The sequence below is a fragment of the Protopterus annectens genome, chromosome 9.part0, assembly GCF_019279795.1.
Source record: "Protopterus annectens isolate FY-2018-M chromosome 9.part0, PAN1.0, whole genome shotgun sequence".
In the NCBI taxonomy this organism is placed as follows: Eukaryota; Metazoa; Chordata; order Ceratodontiformes; family Protopteridae; genus Protopterus; species Protopterus annectens.
In genome coordinates, this window is record NC_056743.1 from 1,069,417,897 (window position 1) to 1,069,440,762 (window position 22,866).

Sequence of the window (22,866 nt, forward strand, 5' to 3'; positions counted from 1 at the left end):
TAAAGTCCACTCTTCAAATTTTCCCTTAAATTTACCTTCCTCTAACTATACTACTGATCTAATCAGCGTATCCTATAACTAAAAAGATCATCTCTACTTGACTCCAAGTAGACTATTCTCTATCTGTTAAACCTAGCACTTGCTCCTACAGTACTTATTACCTTGATACGGCACTCTTGTCATAGATAGTACCCCAAAAGGCAACCCCATTTCTCGGTCACCCACATCCCCGAATCTTTTTAAAGTTTTTGTCTATTCCTTCTAGCATGTCGAGGATCAGTTGCTAGTGTCCTCTCCTGCTCAGCTGGTGAACCTGGGAATATTGAGGCAATGTTACAATTGCCTCATGTACACAGACAACCCTCTCCTCCTCCCACAAAACACAAATACATGCAGAGATGCAACTATACGGCCAAACTGGAGGCTGAGCTCTCTCAACATAGGACTGGCAAGACCAGTCAGGAGGAGAAGGTTACCACACACACTATAGACCCAGTCTCGCATAGTACCATCACAACCTCAAATCATACACATAAACACACAAAGACATACTCGGAGGCTCTGATCAAAAATCTACCAAAACAGCAGAGGCCACCAAAGCAGACACCCAAACAACCACCACCTCAGAACACAACACCTGCAACACATAGACCTCACAGTCAGAGTGTCAAACAGTCACAGCCCTTAAGGCCAAACACAATGCCAGACACACTAGTCATTGGTGACTCCATAGTCAGACACACTGACGCCCGCCACCAGACTGAGTAAGGAGAAGGTCACAGTAAGCTGCCTGTCGGGCGCTAGAATCCGCCACATAACGCAAGCACTCAGGTCTCTCAACAGCAGGTACAAATATGACTCAGTCATTGTCCACGCTGGTGTAAACGACCTGAGACGTACCTCCTTGGACTACATGAAAAGAGACATTGAGGAGCTCTCTGATTATATAGCCCAGGCGGGTATGACCCTGACCTTGAGCAGTATCCTACCTTCACCAAGAATGATGCCACAATACAGAGATAAGATGATCAGCTTTAACAATTGGCTTAAACACTGGTGTCATTCAAAGGGGATCCAGTGTCTGTCTGCCTGGGATGACATGCTGGACAAGCCACGCTGCTTCGCAAGGGACGGCTTGCACCTGTCACCCCTGGGATTCCAGATATTGGCAAAGGCTCTTGCCACCCCATAGTGCCTTTTTTAGGCAAGGCTCAAATTCTAAACCTACCACCCTAGAACACAAACAAGGAAAAAAACTAAGGGTAATGCTGCTCAATGCCAGAAGTCTAAATCTCAAAATGCACGCACTCGAGGCCCTTCTCAGTATGGAGAACATCGATGTCTGTGCTGTGACAGAAACCTGGTTCAAGGCTCCTGAGAGCACCCCAGCACTATCAGGTTTTACCTCGTATCATGCATTCCGGCCCCAAAATCCGGACAATACCAAGAAAGGAGGGGGGGTATCCATATTCATCAAGGACACTCACACCTCAAGACTGGTGGCAACGCACGATGCATCGGATACCATCCAGGTGCAATTAACCATTGGCAAGACTGCTCTGCAAATTGTAGCATGTTACAGGCCACCCTCACAAACTCGGGAACCTCACATGGCCTTCCTGAAAACACTAGAGGGGATAAATGTATCACCAAACACCATCATACTAGGTGACTTCAATTACCCTAATATAGACTGGGAACACTACTCAAGCCCAAACACCCTAGCCCAAAAGTTCCTGGAATTCATAAACTCAAATGCCATGGAACAACTAGTCACCATCCCCACAAGAGGAGATAACATACTTGATCTCATCATCACGAACATGGGAGCACAATGTTCAACACCGAAGTATACCCCTCACTGGTGAGATCAGATCACAAACTAATCTTGCTGGAGGTCCTCATCCCACCCCCACCTGAAATAAAAAGACCACAGTAAAGAACTTCTCGAAGCCGACTTCACACTTCTAAAGAATATTGAGGTTTCCTTTAAGGCCCCCCGAGCATGGAAAACAGTACTCAAGCCGCTGAATCACTTACAAATGCCTTCTACCAGCACCTGCAGGACTGCATGGATAAGGCAATCCCAAGCAAAACAAAGACTCTTTGTACCAAAGGCAAGCGTCCAGTCTGGTGGACCCCAGCCATAAATAAACTCTACAACAAAAGGAGGAAGCTACTACAAGATAGAGCAAAATCCTTAAAAGGTAAGACACCTTTAATCACTATAAGTAAAAAACTAAGAGCTCTCATAAAATCATCCAAAACAAATTTTGAGAGAAAAATAGCTAAAGACTCAAAAGACAATCATAAGGCCTTCTTTAGCTATGTTAGAAACCTGGGAGGAAACTCCCAGATATGCTCAGAACTAGTTCAAAATGATGTGAAGACATAGGGAATTTGCAGACTTTGGATCAAACCTAGTTTGGCTTTGTCAAAGGCAGATCATGCCTTTTAAACTTGGTTGACTTTTTCGAAACAGTCACCAAAGCCATTGATGAGGGAAAGGCAGTCCATACAGCCTACCTCGATCTGGCGAAGGCCTTCGATACAATACCCCACTCAGGTATCATTGAAAAACTCATCAGCTTAAATGTTAACCCATACATCACAAGATGGGTTGCAAACTGGCTGAGTGACAGAACCCACAGGGTCAGAGTTGCTGGCGCCATGTCAGACTCAAAGCCTGTCACAAGTGGTGTCCCACAGGGCTCAGTCCTGGGCCCACTCTTGTTTGGCATCTACTTTTCCAAGTACAAGCAAACACAGGAGGGTTATGGCTGACAAAGTTTGCAGATGACTGCAAACTGGGAGCCATAGTCGAAAACACATCTGACACAGATATCCTTCAGAAGGGTCTCACAGAAACGGATAACTGGTGCCAGAGCCATGGCCTAAAGTTAAATGCCAAAAATGCATAGTCATACCCTTCGAAAAACAAGGTTACCCTAGCTACCATATAGGTGGCAATCCACTGAGCACAGAAGAAGTTATCAGGGACCTGGGGACCCAGGTTGACAGTAGCCTGTCATTCGACACCCATGTAGCTAAAGTAGTTAGGAAGACCTTCTACATTGCCCACCTTATCATGAAGGGATTCACATCTAGATCAAGGGAGGTCATAGTCTCCTATACTCATCACTCATCAGACCAATGATTGAGTACAATGCCCCATTCGGAATGTATCTGACCCGACACTTGCAGCAGCTGGAGAGGCCACAAAAGTTCCTCACCAAAAGGATAAAGGGTCTCAAAAATCTGTCCTATGCTGCCCGACTGAAAGAACTCCAGCTCTATTCAGTCGCCATCGCTGCTCAGAGGTGACCTGTGCCTGACATACAAGGCCATGTCAAACCCAGATTTGATGAATATGCTTCACCTCAAAAAATCTAGATCCATCAGAGCCACAAGGGCGGGAGACTTAAACCTCGACACTGCTATTAATAGGACGTGCTGGAGGGATAGATTCATCACCCAGAGACTCCCTATGCTGTGGAACAAAATCCCGGTATATGTGAGGCAGAGCACCTCGCTGGCCTTGTTCAAGAGAAATCTTGACCAATGGATGGGAGATCGCAGATATACCCCAGGGATTACCTCGGTGTCACTGCTCGACAGAGGCACAGCAAAATAATGGGTATAGTTCCCCACACTAAAGGGGTGGCGTAAGCCACAAAACTATGGGCTAGGCTTGTAAATGCCCTCGGGCAGATAGCCTAGTATGAACCTATGAACCTATGAACAACCTCATGTTGATCAGGATCGAACGCAGTAATAGAGAAGTGAATTTAAACCAAAAACCGAACGGTTAATATTGGCGGCCCAAGATCGTGGACTTGTGTTCATGTTGGTTTACAAAATTCTATTGAACATGTGGGAGAAATAGACAAATGTAGGTTTTGTAAAAACAGAATAGGAAACAGTTGCACATCTTGTTGCTGGTTGTGATATACTAATGGCAAAAGGACTGTATACTGAAATGCATAATAATGTGGCAAGACTGTTGCACTGGGGATTGTGCAAACATTATAATACTGAAGTAGTTGAAAAATGCTGGAAGCATAAGCCACAAAGCATTATAGAAAATGATTAAGTTTATATTATATGGGATCACCCATTACCAACAGTTCGAAAAATAGACGTGAGGAAAACCAGATATAGTCCATGAAAAGAAGACAAAAGTAGCATTGATCACTGAAATTGCAGTAGTGGTAAGAACAACCGGTATTTAAAAAAAAAAAAAAAAAAAAATTTAGTCGTAATAAGATAAGTTACTGATGCATGTAATTCCATATAAATTGCAGGCGTCATTACTAAGCACATTCCAGGTGCTGAGAAGAGCACTTTTGGCTTGCATCAAAGACCAGACCAAAACAATACTAATTTTATGAACTTAAATAATACTTTGACTTGAGAATGGAGTCAATTTCTGTCATGGTAGCAGAAATCCAAAGCACGTTAAGAAATTTAAAAAAGGGAATAAGGCGCACCGATTTCTCCCTCACTAGACTGAGTAAAGAGAGAATCACGGTTAGCTGCCTTTCTGGGGCTAAGATCCAAGTCACACAGGCATATTCAGGTCATTGAGCCACAAATACCAGTATGACTGCCATAGTCCACGTGGGTGTGAATGACCTGAGATGCAACTCCCTTGAGTATATGAGGCAAGACATGATAAAGCTCGCTGACTGTGTCTTAGGCATGTATGAGCCTAGCACTGAGCAGCATACTACCTTCTCCAGGGATGATGCCACGTTACCAATTGAAAATGATTGATTTTAACAATTGGCTTAGCTTCTGGTGTCAGTCCAGGGGTGCACAATATTTGACAGCCTGGGAAGACATGGTTGATGGACCACACTGCTTTGCCAAGGGTAGTCTGCATTTATCCCCCATGTGCTTTCAGATATTGGCAAAAACCTTTTCAACCCCCATAGTGCCTTTATTAAGAAATTCCGAACTGATAAACCTGCTGACTTAACTGAACCTTTGAAGGAATAAGGGCTTCCACAAGAAAGAATCAACTTGTATATGACAGGCTGATGGAAATTGTATTAAATAATAACTTTGTAGCAATGGGGTCTGCCTGTGGAGGCCCTTTTTGTTAACATTACAGTGGTTACGTGGGAAAGATTTTTGTTTCATGACCTCAAGCAAACTATTTGTCGGATACCTGGAGTGCATCTTTGTTGTATGAGACGATAAAGATACGATACCATTGTTAATAAAATTTATTAATTCTACAACTGATTTTTTGCAATTTACCCATGAATCTAAGGATGTCCGCATAGCATATTTAAATATATGGCTAAATAACAATTTGACGAATTACAGGTTTACATCTATTTTTAGAAAGTCAACCTACTGTAATGCCTTCTTTCACTATACAAGTGCTCACCCCACTACACAGAAAAAGGCAGTGGTAAAAGAGCAGTGTGTGAGAGCCACCCAAATGATCACACTTTAAGAATTTTGGGATGAATGCCTACACCTTAAGAAATTTTTTATACTAGGGGGTATCCTGGCTATTTTATCGATAACTTGATGTATGAGGTCATTAATAAAAGACAGAGTGGTCATTTTATTCCCATTTTACATTTAAGACACGTTATCCCTTGAACCATAAATTATAAATTTGGTGGTGAAAATTGATATATGCATCACTGGATTAAGATTTCTATCGCACAATGCTTGTAAAATGTAATGTGAATTGTGAACACTGGATGGCTGAATAAATGTATGCATAAATGTATGTGTAGTATTACATGTATGGAATTTTGTATGACGGCAACCAATGTAATTGAGTATAGCATACATGCACCCACACTGTATAGTAAGTTTATGAAGGTTATGTAACTGTTTATGTATAAAAAAAATCTTTGCCTCTGATTCTCTTTGCCTTTGAGCATTGATCTTGATGACTTTCATAATTTCCATGTTTTCCCAAGTGAGATTGCACATAATGATCCTTAAGTGAGCTCTTAAGCTGCAGTAGAATCAACCTCTGGATCCTTCAATACTCATGCTGTGGTGGACTCTTGAGTCCATCCCAACCCTGAGCAGACCCTTTCAGTCTCTGCTTCCTACCCCAGGTAATACTGCTCTGGGGTAGAGGGCTTTATGTGCCTCAGACAGTCCAAGGCACTGGCTTTGGCCCAAGAGGTCTCTGCAATGCAGTAGTCTCTAAAGTACATTCTCACTTTGCAGGTTTTGTTGGACTCATGACCTTCCAATTCAAATGCTGTCAGCTCTGACAAAATGGCAGAGGTCTGGTACATATTAAAGTCAGGGGTGAATGCAGTCCTATCCCCTTTGTTGGGAGGCAAGACTATGAGAATTTGGAACTGGCCTACCACTGCTTGCTTGCTTTCCTACCTATTCTAGGTATTTTCCCAATCGGGACATTTTTGGGCTTAGTTTCCTCATGCCATATGAATGGACACTCAATCCAGCAACAGTGCAAACCATGTTTCATTGCTTGGGGTTGCCTCATTACATCCTCTACCAAATACAAATGAAGCAAATATTTTTCCCTTTATCATATAGTTTCTAGAGAAGATAAGAATGAACAAAGAAAAGATAATCTTAGCCTACCCCCACCAACAGGTCTGTGTTGACCTAATGTGGCCTCACTTCTTGTACAGGCTTGTGCATCTGAATGCCACCAACATATTGCTATCCAACATACACCTTAACTGGCTTCTGTAGTGCCAGTGATATTCAGGGACCCTTCCTACCTGTTTAGGGTAGTTCAAATTCTACCAGGAGCCAATATTACTAAGAAAATTGTGCTCTAAATGGGCTTGTTTTTTTGCTTGGGGAACAGCAAGATATGTAAACTCCTGTCCCTAGAGTGTTGGTGTATTTCCCATATTTAAAATGTGGGACTGAATTTTTTTTTCAAATCAAAATTCATTTAGCAGCTATATCCAGATGTCCTTCAAGAATGCAACTGCAGTCATAACATGTGGGTTGTCCTGCCTCAGGCAGCCCTCGGTCAGCCGGATTCCAAAGTCTGGGTCCGGCTGATGTCGCATTTCTCTCCGATGTCAGAGCGGCTGGAGTACATAAGCATCAGCCGACGCCATTTTCTCCAGTCTTTCTTGCCGCGCGGTGCCCGAAGCAGAAGCAGTTTGCAAGTGCCGGTCGGTCAGCTCCTGTATTCTACGATACCGAAGTCATCAAAAAAGCCAAGTACCCCGTTGGGGACCTTTTCTTGCCTCAGCCGATGTCAGAAATTACTGAAAAAGTTAACAATTGTCTTTCTTGTGGTAAACAAATACCTCATAAGGATTTCCACTCTTACTGCCTCCCTTGCCTGGGCCCAGACCACGACGTCTCGGCCTGTGTAGCTTGTGCTCGCTTCAACAAGCGCACTCTCAGGCGCCGGGCGGAGTTCGCTGAAGATTATTTCGGCGATAATTTTGCTTACACCATGCCGTCGGATCTTCCGACATCGCAAACTCCCAAAAAGCGAAAAGACCGGGACCGACATCCTCGGCCCGCGTCTACCACCGACTCCACGCCAAAACCTAGCGCGAGTGCTCCGGTTCCCTCTGAGACTGTCTCTCCACCGCTCCGAACCGAAGACACCGCATTACCGACGACTCCGATTCCAGACATTACTCCGCCAGTTACAGATTTTCCTCCGGATACCGAAACCGAGGAAATGCCCGAGACCATTGCTGTAGACGAGGTCACTCCTGCACGCGGAGCTGCCAGGCCCCCTATGGCCATGTCTATTAAGGCCTACACTAGGGCTAAGGCAGCCAGCAAAACAAAGCATATTACTTCTAAATCCTTACCTCAGCCGACTCCAGAGACACAAATTATGTCCATGGCTGCTGATTTGATTTCCATGATTAGAGGTTCACAGGCCCATCCTGAGAGAGGATCCCAGCCTCCTCCTGATAAAAGGCCCCGGGTTGAACCCTCTGATCCTACTCCTTCAGATGAAGATTCTGAGGGCTCTGTCCACTCAGATAGCCAGGAAGAGCTCTTCCAGACCTATGAGGACTCGGATGCAGAAGATTCCATCCCCTCGGCCTCCCCTCCTGAGGATATTTCTTTTGGGGAAGTTCTGCATACTATGAGGGAACATTTCAAGTGGCAAGGTCAGGAATATTCTGATTCTAGGAAATGCCTTAGGACTTTCCTTAAGAAGCCTCAGCACAGGCCCTTAGCTATTACTCCTGTACTTGATGTTCTGGATGATTTGTATTCTGACTCTAGTGCTACCCCTGATTCTCTTCCTCCTGCTCCAGCCAAGCCAGACCGGTATTACAGGGTCCCAGAAACTCATTCCCATTTATTCAGGGCCCATACTTCTGATTTGGAAACTATTTCACAGGGGCCTAAAGGAGTTTCAGCCTCCACCTCAAAAAATCCTTTGCCCTCCAACAGGGAAGCTAGGTCATTAGAGAGATGGGGCAAAAAGGTTTACACATCCACTACCTTATCTATGAGAGCCTTAAATTGCCTTTTTCATATGTTAAAATATCAGGATTATCTGTTAGAAGATTTACAAAAAACATTAGCCACTCCTGATCCTTTAGACAGGAAAACTTTGCAGGAAGCTGTACATAACACTCAGCAAGTAAGCAATCACTTCCTGCAGTGTGGATATGATGCACTGGAAGCTTCATGTAGGGCAGCTATGACAGGGGCAGTCATTCGTAGACATGCATGGTTAAAAGATCAACCTCTACCAGATCATGTAAAAGCAAAACTTCTGGATTCACCTTTGGAAAAGAACAAGCTTTTTGGTGCAAATGCTAAGGATGTGTTAAAGACCATCAAAGAAAAAGCAAAATCAGTTCAGACTGTGAAAGATTTCCTCCAGGTTCAACCCCCCAGATTCAGTAGGAATTGGCCTTCAAAAAACTGGTCCTTTCCTAATCCAGAAAAGTTTCAAAGGGGTAAGAACAGACGTGGCCGAGGAAGAGGCCAGTACAGAGGCCCTTACAGGGGACGACAATGGCAGCCAGGAAACCAAAGAAGTGACGCAGGGGTTTCACATGCCCCACAACCACAATCTCAATGACTTTCCTCTACTACCGCCTACCAGGGAACAACTAGAAGCTCCCTTGGGCGGGAAATTATCTCTGTTTGCAGAAAACTGGCACAGACTGACAAAGGACAAATGGATTTTGGACATTATAGACAGAGGGTACAGGTTTCATTTTCATACCTTACCAAGAAAACAAGGCATGCCAAACCTACCGCAAAATCAGAGGGCAGAGGCTATCAAGCAAATCACTCTGCTGACTCGAATGAAAGCAATAGAAAGAGTTCCACAACAAGAACAAGACCAGGGGTTTTACTCAAGACTGTTCCTTGTTCCAAGAAAAGAATCTCAATGGAGACCAATACTGGACTTGTCCGCATTAAACACCTTTCTCATAGTACCAAAGTTCAAAATGCTGACTCTACAGCAACTCCTTCCCATGCTGGGCAAGGGTCGTGGCTGATTACTCTGGACCTCAAGGAGGCATACCTGCATGTCCCTATCAGACACAGCTGCAGAAGATACCTCAGATTTCTTACAGGGCCAGAGCATTATCAATTCTCAGCATTGCCATTTGGCTTATCTACTGCACCCAGAGTATTTACAAAATGCCTGGCTTCAGTAATTGCTCATTGCAGGCTCCAGGGTATACAAATTTATCCGTACCTGGACGACTGCCTCATACAAGCGGATGACAAATTGATGTTGACAAAAAACCTGGATTATGTCATACGATTACTTCAAGCTCTGGGATACACAGTCAACTTCCAAAAGTCAAGACTGCAGCCATCCCAGCAAATAATCTTCTTAGGAGCCAAACTAGACACAGCCTCTCAGATGGCTTACCTGACAGAAGACAAGCAAGAGAAGTTAACTCGTTACTTCAAAGGTTTAGCAAAACTCACCCAGATGACTGCAAGGAGATTCCTACAGGCTCTGGGTTACATGGCATCCTGCATTCTCCTGGTTCCATTAGCAAGACTACACATGAGAAAGCTTCAATGGTACCTAAAAAGCATTTGGTCTCAACACAGCAACAACTTGGAGACAATCATACCACTCATTCCATGCCTACAAAAGGAATTCCTATGGTGGGCCTCGTGAGCCAGGCAAACACAGGTATGTCATTCACAAAACCACAGATAACACAGACCATGACTACGGTTGCCTCAGACCTTGGGTGGGGGGCGCACATGGAAGGCAGGTGTATACAAGGACAATGGTCTCCAAAGGAAACACATCTGCATATAAACCAAAAGGAAATGCTGGCAGTAATGCATTCCATCGAGGCTTTTCAACACCAACTCCAGCAAGGCCATTTAATGATACGGACAGACAACACCACTGTGATGTGGTACATAAAAAAGCAGGGGGGCACCCACTCTTACCCCCTTTGCAGACTGACAATGCAGATTTGGGAGAAATCACTGAACCTAAACATCCAGTTACAATCCCAGTTTGTTCCAGGAAAAGACAATGTGTTGGCGGACAGCCTAAGCAGGAATTTCACAGATCCACACGAGTGGAGGTTACATCCGAAGGCCTTCAGACAACTCACTTCGACACGGGGCAAGCCAGAAGTGGACCTATTTGCCTCTCACCTCAACCATCTTCTACCAAAATTTTGCACAAGGACATGCCATCCAAAAGCTTGGAAAATAGATGCCCTCTCATTCAACTGGAACTCCCTAGCAATCTATGCATTCCCACCTCTGCCACTGATGACCTCAGTATTACTAAAGATCAAAGCAGAGAAGCCCAAGGGAATCATAATAGCTCCGGACTGGCCAAGACAACACTGGTACCCACTACTACGGAGCATATGCCACACCAGGAGGTGGGCCCCTCCCCCAGTGGCCTCTACTTTTGACTCAACACAACTTCGAAACACTGCATCCAAATCTTCTGACACTGCAGCTAACAGCCTGGGAGATCCCATAAATAACTTCAGCTTATCTCTCTCCAAGGAAGTTCAGCGGATACTAACAGAGGCTCGAAGACCATCCACCAGAAAGGTTTACTTAGCAAAGTGGAAAAGATTCAGCAATTGGAATACTAGCAAGGGACATGATGCATCATTGTTGAACAGCCCACTCCTCTTGGAATATTTGGCAGATATGTTAAAGAACGGCCTCTCATATTCTTCCATAAAGATACATGCATCTGCTATTTCAGCTAGATACAACACTGATCCTGTTTTTTCTCACCCCTTACTAAGGCAATTCCTCAGGGGAATCAAGAACATTAAGCCGCCAAGAAAGGCCCCAGTGCCAGCCTGGGACCTCAATTTTGTCTTAGAAAAACTGACTCTACCTCAATTTGAGCCAGCAGCTTCAGTTGACTTGCAATTTCTCTCATGGAAGACAGCTTTCCTGTTGGCAATTACCTCAGCAAGAAGGGTTTCGGAACTTCAGGCCCTAATGGCAATACCACCCTTTATCATTTTTCATAGAGACAGGGTTTCATTAAGGACCAACCCTACTTTTATGCCAAAGGTGGTTTCTAGGGTTTCTTTAAATCAAGCCATCCATCTGCCTGCTTTCTTCCCCAATCCTGAGAATAAGGGGGAAAGACTATTGCATACCTTGGACATTCACAGACAACTTCGTTACTACCTGGACAGAACAAAGGCCAGTAGGAAGTCTGAACAACTTTTTGTAGCTTACGCTCCGGCAGTCCAAGGAAAAGCAATTTCAAAACAGACTATTTCTAAATGGATTGGACATTGAATCAGATTCTGTTATTCCCTTCATGGAAAGACTGTTCCAGCTGATGTCAGACCACATTCCACCAGAGCTACAGCCACCACTACAGCATTCTTAAGAGGGGTGCCTACCAAGGACATTCTAGAAGCTGCTACATGGAGCTCCGTGCATACATTCTCCAAACACTACAATCTCCCTCTATACTCCAGATCCAGAGCAGGCTTTGCTTCGGCAGTCCTGCAGGGTTTGATTGCCACACCATCTCTTTCCTAGAGCATACCTCCTCCCCCAGCTAAGCTATGGTATTCTACCCACATGTTATGACTGCAGTTGCATTCTTGAAGGACATAGTACAGTTTTGTACCTACCATAAATGTAGATGTTCGATAGACATGCAACTGCAGTCGGATTTTCCCTCCCTCCATACCCCTCTATGCCTAGGGTCCACTCCTATCCCTGTTACTCTTAGCTGGGGATATCTGTTATGGTGTATTTGTTTTATTGCTCATTTATTTGTTTGGAATCCTGTTTTTGTCTTCCAAATTGATTACAGCCTTCCTTGGAGGGCACCTGGCATCTGGGGCAAGAAACACTGAAGAAAATGGCGTTGACTGATGCTTATGTACTCCAGCCGCTCTGACGTCGGAGAGAAATGCGACATCAGCCGACGTCGGACCCAGACTTTGGAATCCGGCCGACCGAGGGCTGCCTGAGGCAGGACAACCCACATGTTATGACTGCAGTTGCATGTCTATCGGACATCTACATTTATGGTAGGTACAAAACTGTACTTTTTCATCAGGATTCAAAACATACCAATCCTCTCTTACTGACTCAATTTTATGTGAAAAACTATTCTTGTTTGCCATTATTTTAGCAATGAGGATTTGAGAGTTGCAAGCCTTGTACGTTCTACCTTGCATAAGGTGACTACCATTCCTTTCCTTACTCTAGTGTAATATAAACCAATCTATAAACCTTCAATTTACGATAAATTACTGTAATAGGAATGAATATATGCTGGATTGTATGGATGTTTGGGAAGCTTAGGTGTTACCTGGACAGAACTACCTGAATAAGAAAAGATGCCTAACTGTTTTTCATTTTCTTCTAAAAAGCTATGCCACAAGCTATCCAAGTTGCATTTTCTTCCTGATTTTTCTCACTGACGCATTCTGATAGCAAAAGCATGGCAAACTATTTTAAGCTACCATTGCAAATACTTTTTGAGCCGTGACTGCTTTGTAGGCCTTTTCCACAAATTCATCATTGGAATGACACTTGTACAGCTGCTACGTAGCTTTCCCCAAACACTGTTTCAAGGATTCTTAAGTTAAATGCTGCCTCCAGGATGGCCTTTGGAGCTGCAATCATCTGGGAGATTCTGTCGTTATAAAAAGTATATTACAGTTGAAGGAAACACTTGATGCAAAAAATAACACTCGGAAAACTGTTAACTCACAAAGCTTTCGGACCTTCGTCCTTCAGTGTGTAAAACTAAAAACATATCTTTTTCTTATGCAATCAGTAAAAGCACATGACACAGCTCACAAGACTAATAGGCTAATCTTAAAGGTATACATTATTTTATGCACATAGCAAGATGTCCACAGTCGCATAAAATTAAGAATACATATATAAAAATGTTTAAAAAAAAAGTATTCATATATATCCGAAAAATATATATAGAGTAGATATAGTATAAATGTTTTTCTATAAATGAAATCTAAGCATTTTTCTACAAATGGAATGCAAAACCTTATTCAAGTTATTTCCTTAAAATCATCTACTTCATTTTCAGTTTTGTCTTTCGGCTTTTTCCTGGTAAGGGGTCGCCACAGCGGAACTCTGGTCCGCTAATGATTGGCAGTAGATTTTTACGAAATGCTGAGGTGCTAACTCGACGCCCAACCTTCAACGAAGGCCCACCCATTTACACACACATGTCTTTCGAACGCTACCCAACTGCGGGGAGGACATGCAGACTCAACACAGAAGGCACTCCCAAGCAGAGAATCGAACGGGAGAACCTCTTGCTGTGAGGTAACAACACTACAGCCGTACCACCGCGGCATAATTTACTTCATTTTCAGTACTGGCTTAAAACTCTCACTTGTGTTAATTCCAGGTTTTATATCTGCCTGGGGTATTGTGATCCACTCATATTCTCTTGTCTCTAGAATATTACCCCCGCCCCCCAAATATTTGGATAAATAACGCTTATAGGCCAAAATTTAAACATGTTCAGGGCTACGTTTCAGTACGTTTGACAAGGGCATTTGTAGATACCGTCTTTCGAATATCTGACTTGTGTTAGATGGTCCTATCCTTAAACCTGCGTGTTGATATTCCTACATGAAAAGCTACACATTTTAAGCAAGTAGCAAGATAGACTATATTGGTATTACAAGTGGCAGGTGCTGTAAATGTACATTTCTTTTTAGTTAATGATTGTGCAAATTCATTACATTAGTATATCAGAACAACATGTACAGTTGTGGCTTGGAAGGGTTTCTTTTTTTTTTTTAATTGGTCTATTTTCATCCATTTTAAAATCCTTGTAGCATAAACATTTCTTCAAACTACTACAATTCGTATAGGAAAAATTAGATTTATCACCTATAATATTTCTAATTTCTGGTACCGAGGATAGTAAACCCCAGTTCCTAGAAATAATAGCTTTAACTTCCTTTGTTTTTCTATTATATGTCAGGTATCGCAAATAGTCAGACCTTTCATTAGGTCCACTTTTATTTAAACTAGAGTCCCTTTCAGAGACTTATGCTTTAGCCATATCATTCCTTTTATCCAGAATTTCCATTTTCAGTTCTTCCAAGCAGTCAGCATAGTACCCTCTGTCTTCAAAATCGGCATTTATCTCATTCATTTGTTCACATTTCCCATTATTAGTATCGTCTACTAGCATGTAATAACTGGCTTTTTTCATTACACTATTGAGTATATGGTTAGCATGCATACTTGCCCTATGAGTGTATTTGTTGGCATGCACATCTTTTTTATGCATAGAAGTAGTGATATTATCCTCTTTCTATCCTGACATCTAAGTAGTTCATTGCACACTCAAAAGAATCTGCAACAAATTCCAGAAAGTTAATACTAGCATTGATAGGTGACAAAATTTAAGTTCTTCTGTTGACCCTTTCCAGATTTAAAAAAATGTCATCCACAAAACACTTGTAGAATATTATATCATCTATAAAGTGTGGTAGACCGGTATAGATAGACAATTCCTCCCAATACTCTACTACAATATTTCCATAGTTGTAGGCTACGTGATTGCCTGTAGCCACACCTGCCCTTTGATGAAAGAGGTCACCCTGAAACATAAAAATATTATTCAGGACCAATTCCAACAATTCACAAATTGTTTCAATCTGAATTCCTGTCATATTATCATGTGTACAGAGAAAATCCCTTGTACTATCAATACCATGATTGTTGGGGATTACAGTAAATGATCTTGTATCCATCGTTAAAAACCTATTTCAGCTCACGATTCATCTTGTACCATTCAAAGAGATGATGCAAAAAATAATTTGTATTCCTAATGTAACGTTTTAATTTGGAGAGAAATCTACTTATCACATGTTGAAGATGCAGTGAAATAGAATGTATAATCCACCTACCCCCAGAGAATTTTGGCCTTATGGGTGGTTTCTGTAAACATGTGTGTAGTTTTGGAAGACCATAAATTATTGGTGTAATGGGACATTAAAGTAATTAACATATCTAACGAAATGTCACCATTGATCTACAACTCCCTAAATAGTAAGATTTAAAGCACTGATGCATTTTTTTAACATCAGCTGCACTGATTTCAGTAAAAGTAGAGGTGTCATTTAAAAATTATTTTTCATTGTTGCTTCATAATCTTACTTATTCATGATTACTGCAGCCCCACCCTTGTCTGCTTGCTTAATTACAATTTCATTATTACTTTGATGTCTCATAAATGCTTTGTGTTCATTGGGTGTTAAATTATACCATTTCCTAGATTCTGTCTGAGCATAAAGTTCACTTTCACAAATAGAGACAGCATTTAACAAGAGAGGGTTTACTTGTATTAAAAGCACTTTTTTTTACATATTTGCTATGTATCTGATATATAATCTTTAAAAGCAAGTTTGAGTTAATTTTCTAGTAAATGGGTTCAGATCTGTGATCTCAACAATTCTATCAGTGGCCACAGGAATAAACTATGATCTCTTTCGTAAAAGCTGTAAGTCACTGTCAGTAATGTCCAGATCAGATAAAATGATCACATTACTTTTCGTGTCAAAGTGTTTCCTTCGACTGCAATATATTTTATTTGGATTTGTTTGTTTGTTGCAGTGAAGGTTCACCGTAGAGCTAGTCCTTGATTATACTGGATTCTGTCTTTAGCCACCCATGGGGTTTGGCTTGTGATACTGTCCTATACATTATGGAGATGAATTTCATTTCATTCACCATACCCTACCCAGCTACTCTTTGCTTTCAAGTTTACTGCACGATATCCTCCTGTAGTTAAGTTGTATTTTTGCCTGTTTTTCTCTTGCTGTGAGTAAAGGGTAATGGGGGAAGGGCCTTCACTCGTTCAAGAAAACTCTCCTATGCTAATAAAGTACCTGCTTGTCTTAGTCCTATAGGTGACAGAGGTGAAACTGCCATTGCAGATTACTTGTTAGTTTCAATATGCAGTGTTTCTTTTCCTGCAGCTCACTTCCTTTCTGGTCATCCCTTTAGCTTCTGCACACTGCATCAAAAATCATGTGACCGCTGAAAAGTTTTCCCTATCTAATAATGAATGAATGATTTATTGATTAGTTTATTAACTGAGGAGGAAATACTGGCTATCCTTCAAAAGGCAGTATGGGATTTTTGTGTTTGCAGACCCTAACATCCCTTGTTTTTTTCATAAGGATGCATTATCATCCAGTATAGGCAGTAATCTGGCTGGATGTTACCATGCTGGTCAAATTTCCATGGTGGTTCCGGTTTGCTGTGGGCCAGTTACTTTTGTCCTAGAAAGTTTGCCATTAATAGTTAATCTTCCTCCACCTGTTTTAACATTTCAGATCTTTTAGTCAGATGCAGAATGCCAAAATATTGACGTTGCATCTTGCCACTCCAACAGATAAGACTAAACATTTGATATTTAGACATGTACTTGATTGAGTAAGGCTAAAAAAAAGTATATATTGCTAATTCATTGTGGAAACTTGTAACAGAGGTCTTTTTCATTGTGTGAAAGTTCTGCTTTTGAATTAGGTATACTGCTCATAGCCATGTTTTGTTTTTTCTCCAGTTTTGTCAGACTTCTTAAGATTCCTGTGGGCTTTCTATTTTTTCTGCCTTTGGCAGTATGTTTCAGTGGTGTACTTAACAAGTATGCTCGCTCACTCTTAACAGACCAGTTTTTTTAAGGCAGCTTTGAAAATGACATGGTCCAGTAAGTTGATTTTACATTTGAAATTGCAAGATTGCACATTTTCTGCATTGATACCTGTAATGCTACTCCATACTGTTTCACCTGTGTCAGTCAGGTTGGTAAATATTCTTTTTTTTTTATTTTATTTTAGTTGCAGAAATGTTTCAAATTATTAGTGGAAAGTTGCAAAAAGGCTGGCGAATACAACCTTGGGCTTAACTACATTGGAACTTGGCTCACAACTTTGCATGAAAACATTGGGTTATTTACACCACCAGTTTCTCATTGGGTCCGTCTGAAAGCAGATGCAGCAAAAAATGGGCAAGAGGAGCTACGACTTGTGTAAGGAAAATAGCCTGAATTGAAATTGTTGGTTTAGTTGCCTTTGTGCATCTGTACTTTGTGAAACATATCTAAAATGTCCTTGTTGGCGTGTATGTGAAGACTTTGCTTAACACTATCTAACATTTGTTTTCTGGGAAAGAGCCCATTTTTAGTGGAGTCCCGGGGAGAAATGCTTAAGATGCATGTTTTTGGAATGTGGGCGGAAACCCACGTGTGCACAGGGAGGACGTGCAGAGACTGCACAGAAGGCACCTCAGCCAAGAAACTAACCAGAGAACCTCTTGCTATGAGATGACAATGCTAACCGCTGCACCACTTCGTCACCCTGACTATCAAGTCAGTCGAGCTTCGCTCATCGATTTTAGTTCTACTGTGGAGGAAAGGGGCAAACTGCATTAGTTTTACATGACCACCAGGAAGCAAAGCACGCCTGCTTTACTAAATGAGTAGAAGCTGGTAGCCAAACTGCTGGGTGACAGTAAGATGTTAAATATAAGGCAATCTATTGGTTATTTTATTTTTGAGCTGCAGGATTTGTCGATCTGGTTTAGTAAAGTTAAAGACAAAAAAAGTAAACAACATAATAATCAAAACACTTTGGCAATACGATAGTCAGGAAAATGCTCATCACAAATAATGTATCAAAACACACTTTAATAAAAAGAGTAAAACTGTGGTTTAGTGCTTTCATCAATAAACAGACATCAGAACCACAGGTAAAGAAAATTTCTCGATTAAATAGACCAGGAAGTGCACTCCACCTCCCTAACCCACCAGTCACATGCAAGTTAAATTGCACATAAATTGAAACAGTACTTTAGCTCTTAAATATTAACCATTTATGTAAAAACATAAATGTACATAAAAATAATAGAAGACAATGCATATAACCAAATTAAAGACCTTAGTTGAAAACATTGACCTGCAAAAGCAAGCGGCCACTAAGGTTGTTTTAAAACAAAGTGCTTGTGTACTCTACTAAAAAATAGTGTGCCTCTTTCTGAACTCATTGGAAATAGAAATAAATTAATTTATGCCTGGAGGATTGACAGCATCTAACCTAAGCTGCCATATAATTTTGCGGTGTAATAAAACAGTTTTCCTGCATGACAGGTTATACAGAAAACAAGGTACACCACCCTTTGTCAAACAATTGTATTTCCACCACTTGCCCACCTGTTGACCTTGTACAACCAACCAGTGTAATTTTCTTCAATGTATTTACACTGGTTACACCGGCCACACTTCAGTGTAACTGGCCAGGTGCCTAAAGTAGTTTGTGGTTGCTTTCTGTATCATGCCTTTTATGTGGGCAAGATGGTTAAAGTATTAAACCATAGAGTGTGCCAATATCAATATAGCATTCAGAGATTGGATAGTAAGAGTGCCTTGGCACCACTCTCTGGCATGTACGAACTTTGACAGGTTCAAGTTTTTTTATTTTAGAACAGGTGTCTATTAAGTCCTTTAGTGGTGACTGGAAACATTTTATTACACCAGGAAATGGTATGGCAGCTTAAGTTAGATGCTGCCAATCCTTCAGGCGTAAATTAATTTATTTCTCTTTCCAGTGAGCTCAGGAAAAGGCACACTATGGTTTAGTAGAGTCCACAAGCACTTTGTTTTAAAACAACCTTAGTGGCCGCTTGCTTTTGCAGGTCAATGTTTTCAATTAAGGTTTTTTTATTTGGTTATATGTATTGTCTTCTTTTATCTTTATGTACAACATTTATGTTTTTACATAAATGGTTAATATCTTTTAATATGTTCATCAGTTAAAGTACTGCGGTGGTGGTGCTGCGGTAGCGTTGTAGCCTCACAGGAAGATGTTGTCCTGTTCGATTCTCAGCTAGAGCGTCTTATGTGTGGAGGCATGTGTGAATGGGCGTAGCTTCGTTTAAGGTTGTGCGTCAGAGCTGGCAACTTGGCATCTAAGAATCTACTGCCAATCATTAGCGGACCAGAGTTCCGCTGTGGCGACCCCTAACCGGGAAAAGCCGAAAGAGACGACAACAGTTAAAGTACTGTTTCATTTTATGTGTAATTTAACTTGCATGTGATTGGTGGCCTAGGGAGGTGGAGTGCACTTCCTGGTTTATTTAACTGAGAAATTTTCTTTACCTGTGGTTATGATGTCTATAATTGTGTTTTGATGCATTTTTTATTTGGTGAGAATTTTCCTGACTACCATATTGCCAAAGTGTTTTGTTTATTATTTAGCAAAGTTTGAAAGAAGTCTGTTCAACCCCCATTAAAAAAATCTTAAATGCTTCTGGCTGCTGGTTTGTCAATCTTACGAAATGGCTCTGGTTAAGGGGCTTTCATAACATCAGTATCCTATCTTAAGCATTTGATGTGTATGTATAAGTTAATGATGATACTAGTATCTAAAACTGACTTGCTTTTGAGTTTCATTTCCCTACTGTCCAAAATATTGATGGATAGGATAGTTGCTCATAGAATTTGGTCATACAAGCGGAAGAAGATACAGATTGTAGTTATCTCAGTTGTATTTGCATGGCTTTACTGTAGCTGAGAATCTGGACTGATGACATAGGCCTTTTGCCAAATATGTGGGCAGTTCAGACATTTCCCAATTACTTGTGCTAGCATTGGGGTACAAGAATACTTTGAGACTCTTATGGGACTGCTACAGTTGGCAGTAAGCAGTTAGATAGAAATTACTCTAGCAGTCCTCCATCACATAAATTATTCAGTGAAACGCACTGTATGAGCCAAGGGACAGCTATGACGTCAACTTGATTTTCCCCCACACTGTTTTCCTTCAAACAATATGATCTTTGTACTGTTTTATATAGAAAAATTAAAAACATGATTTGATTTGCCCCCTCCCCCCTTTTGTCTTATTTCTGTGCTGCTCTGATTCCTCCATGCACATCACTGAGCTTGAATGAAATCTCAATACTTTTTTCATAATGACTATTGTATTATACCCATCATATATTCCAAGGTGCATGGCCTTAGGAAAAAGCCCACATTAGCTTGGTGTTCTCATAAGGATATACAGGGCAGGTTTGACAGGAGGCAAAATGCACTTTACCAATACCCACCCTTAGACTCTACCATCTTGTGCAAGGATAGTATTGACTGTAAGTCCATGTGCAGATTTAAAGGCACCCATCTGGCTGTCTAAGCTTTGTTTGAAGGACAAAAAGGAATCACATTGCTTGACAGTGTAGGGAGAGAAAAGCTCCAGCGTATTCATGAACAGGCATTCAATAATAATTATGAACAATTTCAAATACATTAATGATATTTATAGACAATGGATTGAGCTGGTGATTTCAGGTAAAAAGATGCATACTTTTTCTTGTATGCAGTGCATTTTGCTGCAGAAGTCTAAACTTGTAGTTAGTGTAGGCTCAGGAATAAATCTAGTAAGTAAAACCTTATTCTGGAGAAACTACTCTGGGCATGTGCTGTATTCCTCAAAGTAAAGAAGTTGTCTACTCAGCTCTTATGAAAAATTAGTAGAAAACAATGTGATAAGCTGTCACTGTCAAAATGCAAAGCGCATTTATATTTATATGTAAAACGCTAGTGCTGGTAGCTCTTTGGGAGCTTCTACTAAAACATTGAAAATATTTACACACTTGGTGGGGGGGCATGCAAGACTGCTGTTGTAATCTTGGATGTAAATGCAGCTTGCTGCTGGATTTCACCATGCCACATCCCATCTGTATATGAAGTTTTGGTTATATTTGACTTCATGTGGCTAGACTAAATGCTACACAGATGAATGGCAATACATCAAACCCAAACAAATGAAATGCAACAATGCAGATTCCATCATAAAACCCCTCTTCCATCCTGCTCCAAAGCATAGTTGCCCTGGTCTTTGCTTGGGGAGCAGTATCAATGGGGATAAAAGTGCAAGGTCTCTGGAACAAGACCGACAAAAGCATATAAATGTCGACTAGATGCTAGCTCTTATCAAGGCTCTCAACTCTCTGAATTATTATTTATCCACAAGATCTATTCAGGTAGTTATAAATACCACAGGGATGTGGTAAATAAACAAGTAAGAGGAAATTGAATCTTGCCCCTTTACAGTCTAGCTGTGTTAGAATGGCATTAAGTTCTCCAGCACAATCTCACTTTACAGGCATCCTACATTCTGTAAAGAACAAAATTGTTGGGCAGCCAAGTTGACCAGGATAAACGCAGACCCTCACAAGTGGAAACTAGATCGGGGGGGTCTTTCAAAACTAATTTATTTTTACTGGGGGAAAGTTCATTGGGCCCAAAGAACCCATTTTCAGTGGTGGTCTGGGGAGAAAAGCTCTGCAGTACAATATATTCAGTTAAACCGTTAAAATGGCAGTTAAAATTGGAAATAAGATTATTTTATCTATTTAAATTTATTTATTTATTTACATTTGTATACTGGGAATGTCAGACTGTGCCAGAAGCCCATTTTCAGCAGAGGCCCGGGGAGAAAAGCTCCATAGAAATGCAAACAATATATAATAATTAGATAGTACAATAGCATACATACAGTAAGATGCAGAATACATATCTTCTAGTTGGTCTATACAAAGTAGTATTCAGTACAGTTTTCTAGTAGACACAGGTTCAAAAAGAAAAACACTATCATTTCAGTGAAGATCACTGTGAGAAAAAAGTTAGTGTGTATATATTAAACAATAGATAAGACCAAATGAGGTTTCCTTTATATATATATATATATATATATTTATATATATATATATATATATTTATATATATATATATATATATATATATATATATATATATATATATATATATATATATATATATATATATATATATATATATATATATATATATATATATATATATATATATATATATATATATATACATATATATATATATATATATATATATCTATATATATATATATATATATATATATATATTTATATATATATATATATATATATATATGTATATATATATATATATATATATATATATACACACACACACACATATATATATTATTGAATAGTAATAAACACTGAGGAGAGGGAGAAAATGAGATAAGGAGTGGACAGTGTGTTGAGAGAGTTAGATATCTTGTCAGGTTTGGCACAGGAACAATGCCAGTTCTTGGATAGATGTTCAAATAGTTTAAAACTGGTAGATTCAGGTGTGTTTTGGAGGGTGTGGGGTAAAGAGTTCCATAATTTGGCTATTTGATTTGAGAATAGGGCTTAACCGTGAGCGTTGTTAGCTTTGTTTACTGTGAGAAAGTTTCTGTCTGCAGATCTTAGACTTCGTAGGCATGAGTAGGGAACAACAAGTTCCTTAAGGGATGGGCAACTGTCTGGATGGAAGATATTGTGTGTGATTTTAAGTTGGTAGAGATG

At 40.6% G+C, this 22,866-nt stretch overlaps 1 protein-coding gene across 1 annotated transcript in view; it reads left to right on the top strand.

Annotated features, from left to right (window-relative positions):
* The window catches only part of ESPL1 (extra spindle pole bodies like 1, separase), a 2,570,648-nt gene that overhangs the window by 419,606 nt on the left and 2,128,176 nt on the right, over window positions 1-22,866 (top strand). Inside the window, exon 7 of the mRNA XM_044083892.1 lies at window positions 17,295-17,485. Coding sequence (XP_043939827.1) covers window positions 17,295-17,485 — 191 coding nt within the window. The remainder of the gene's footprint in view (window positions 1-17,294; window positions 17,486-22,866) is intronic.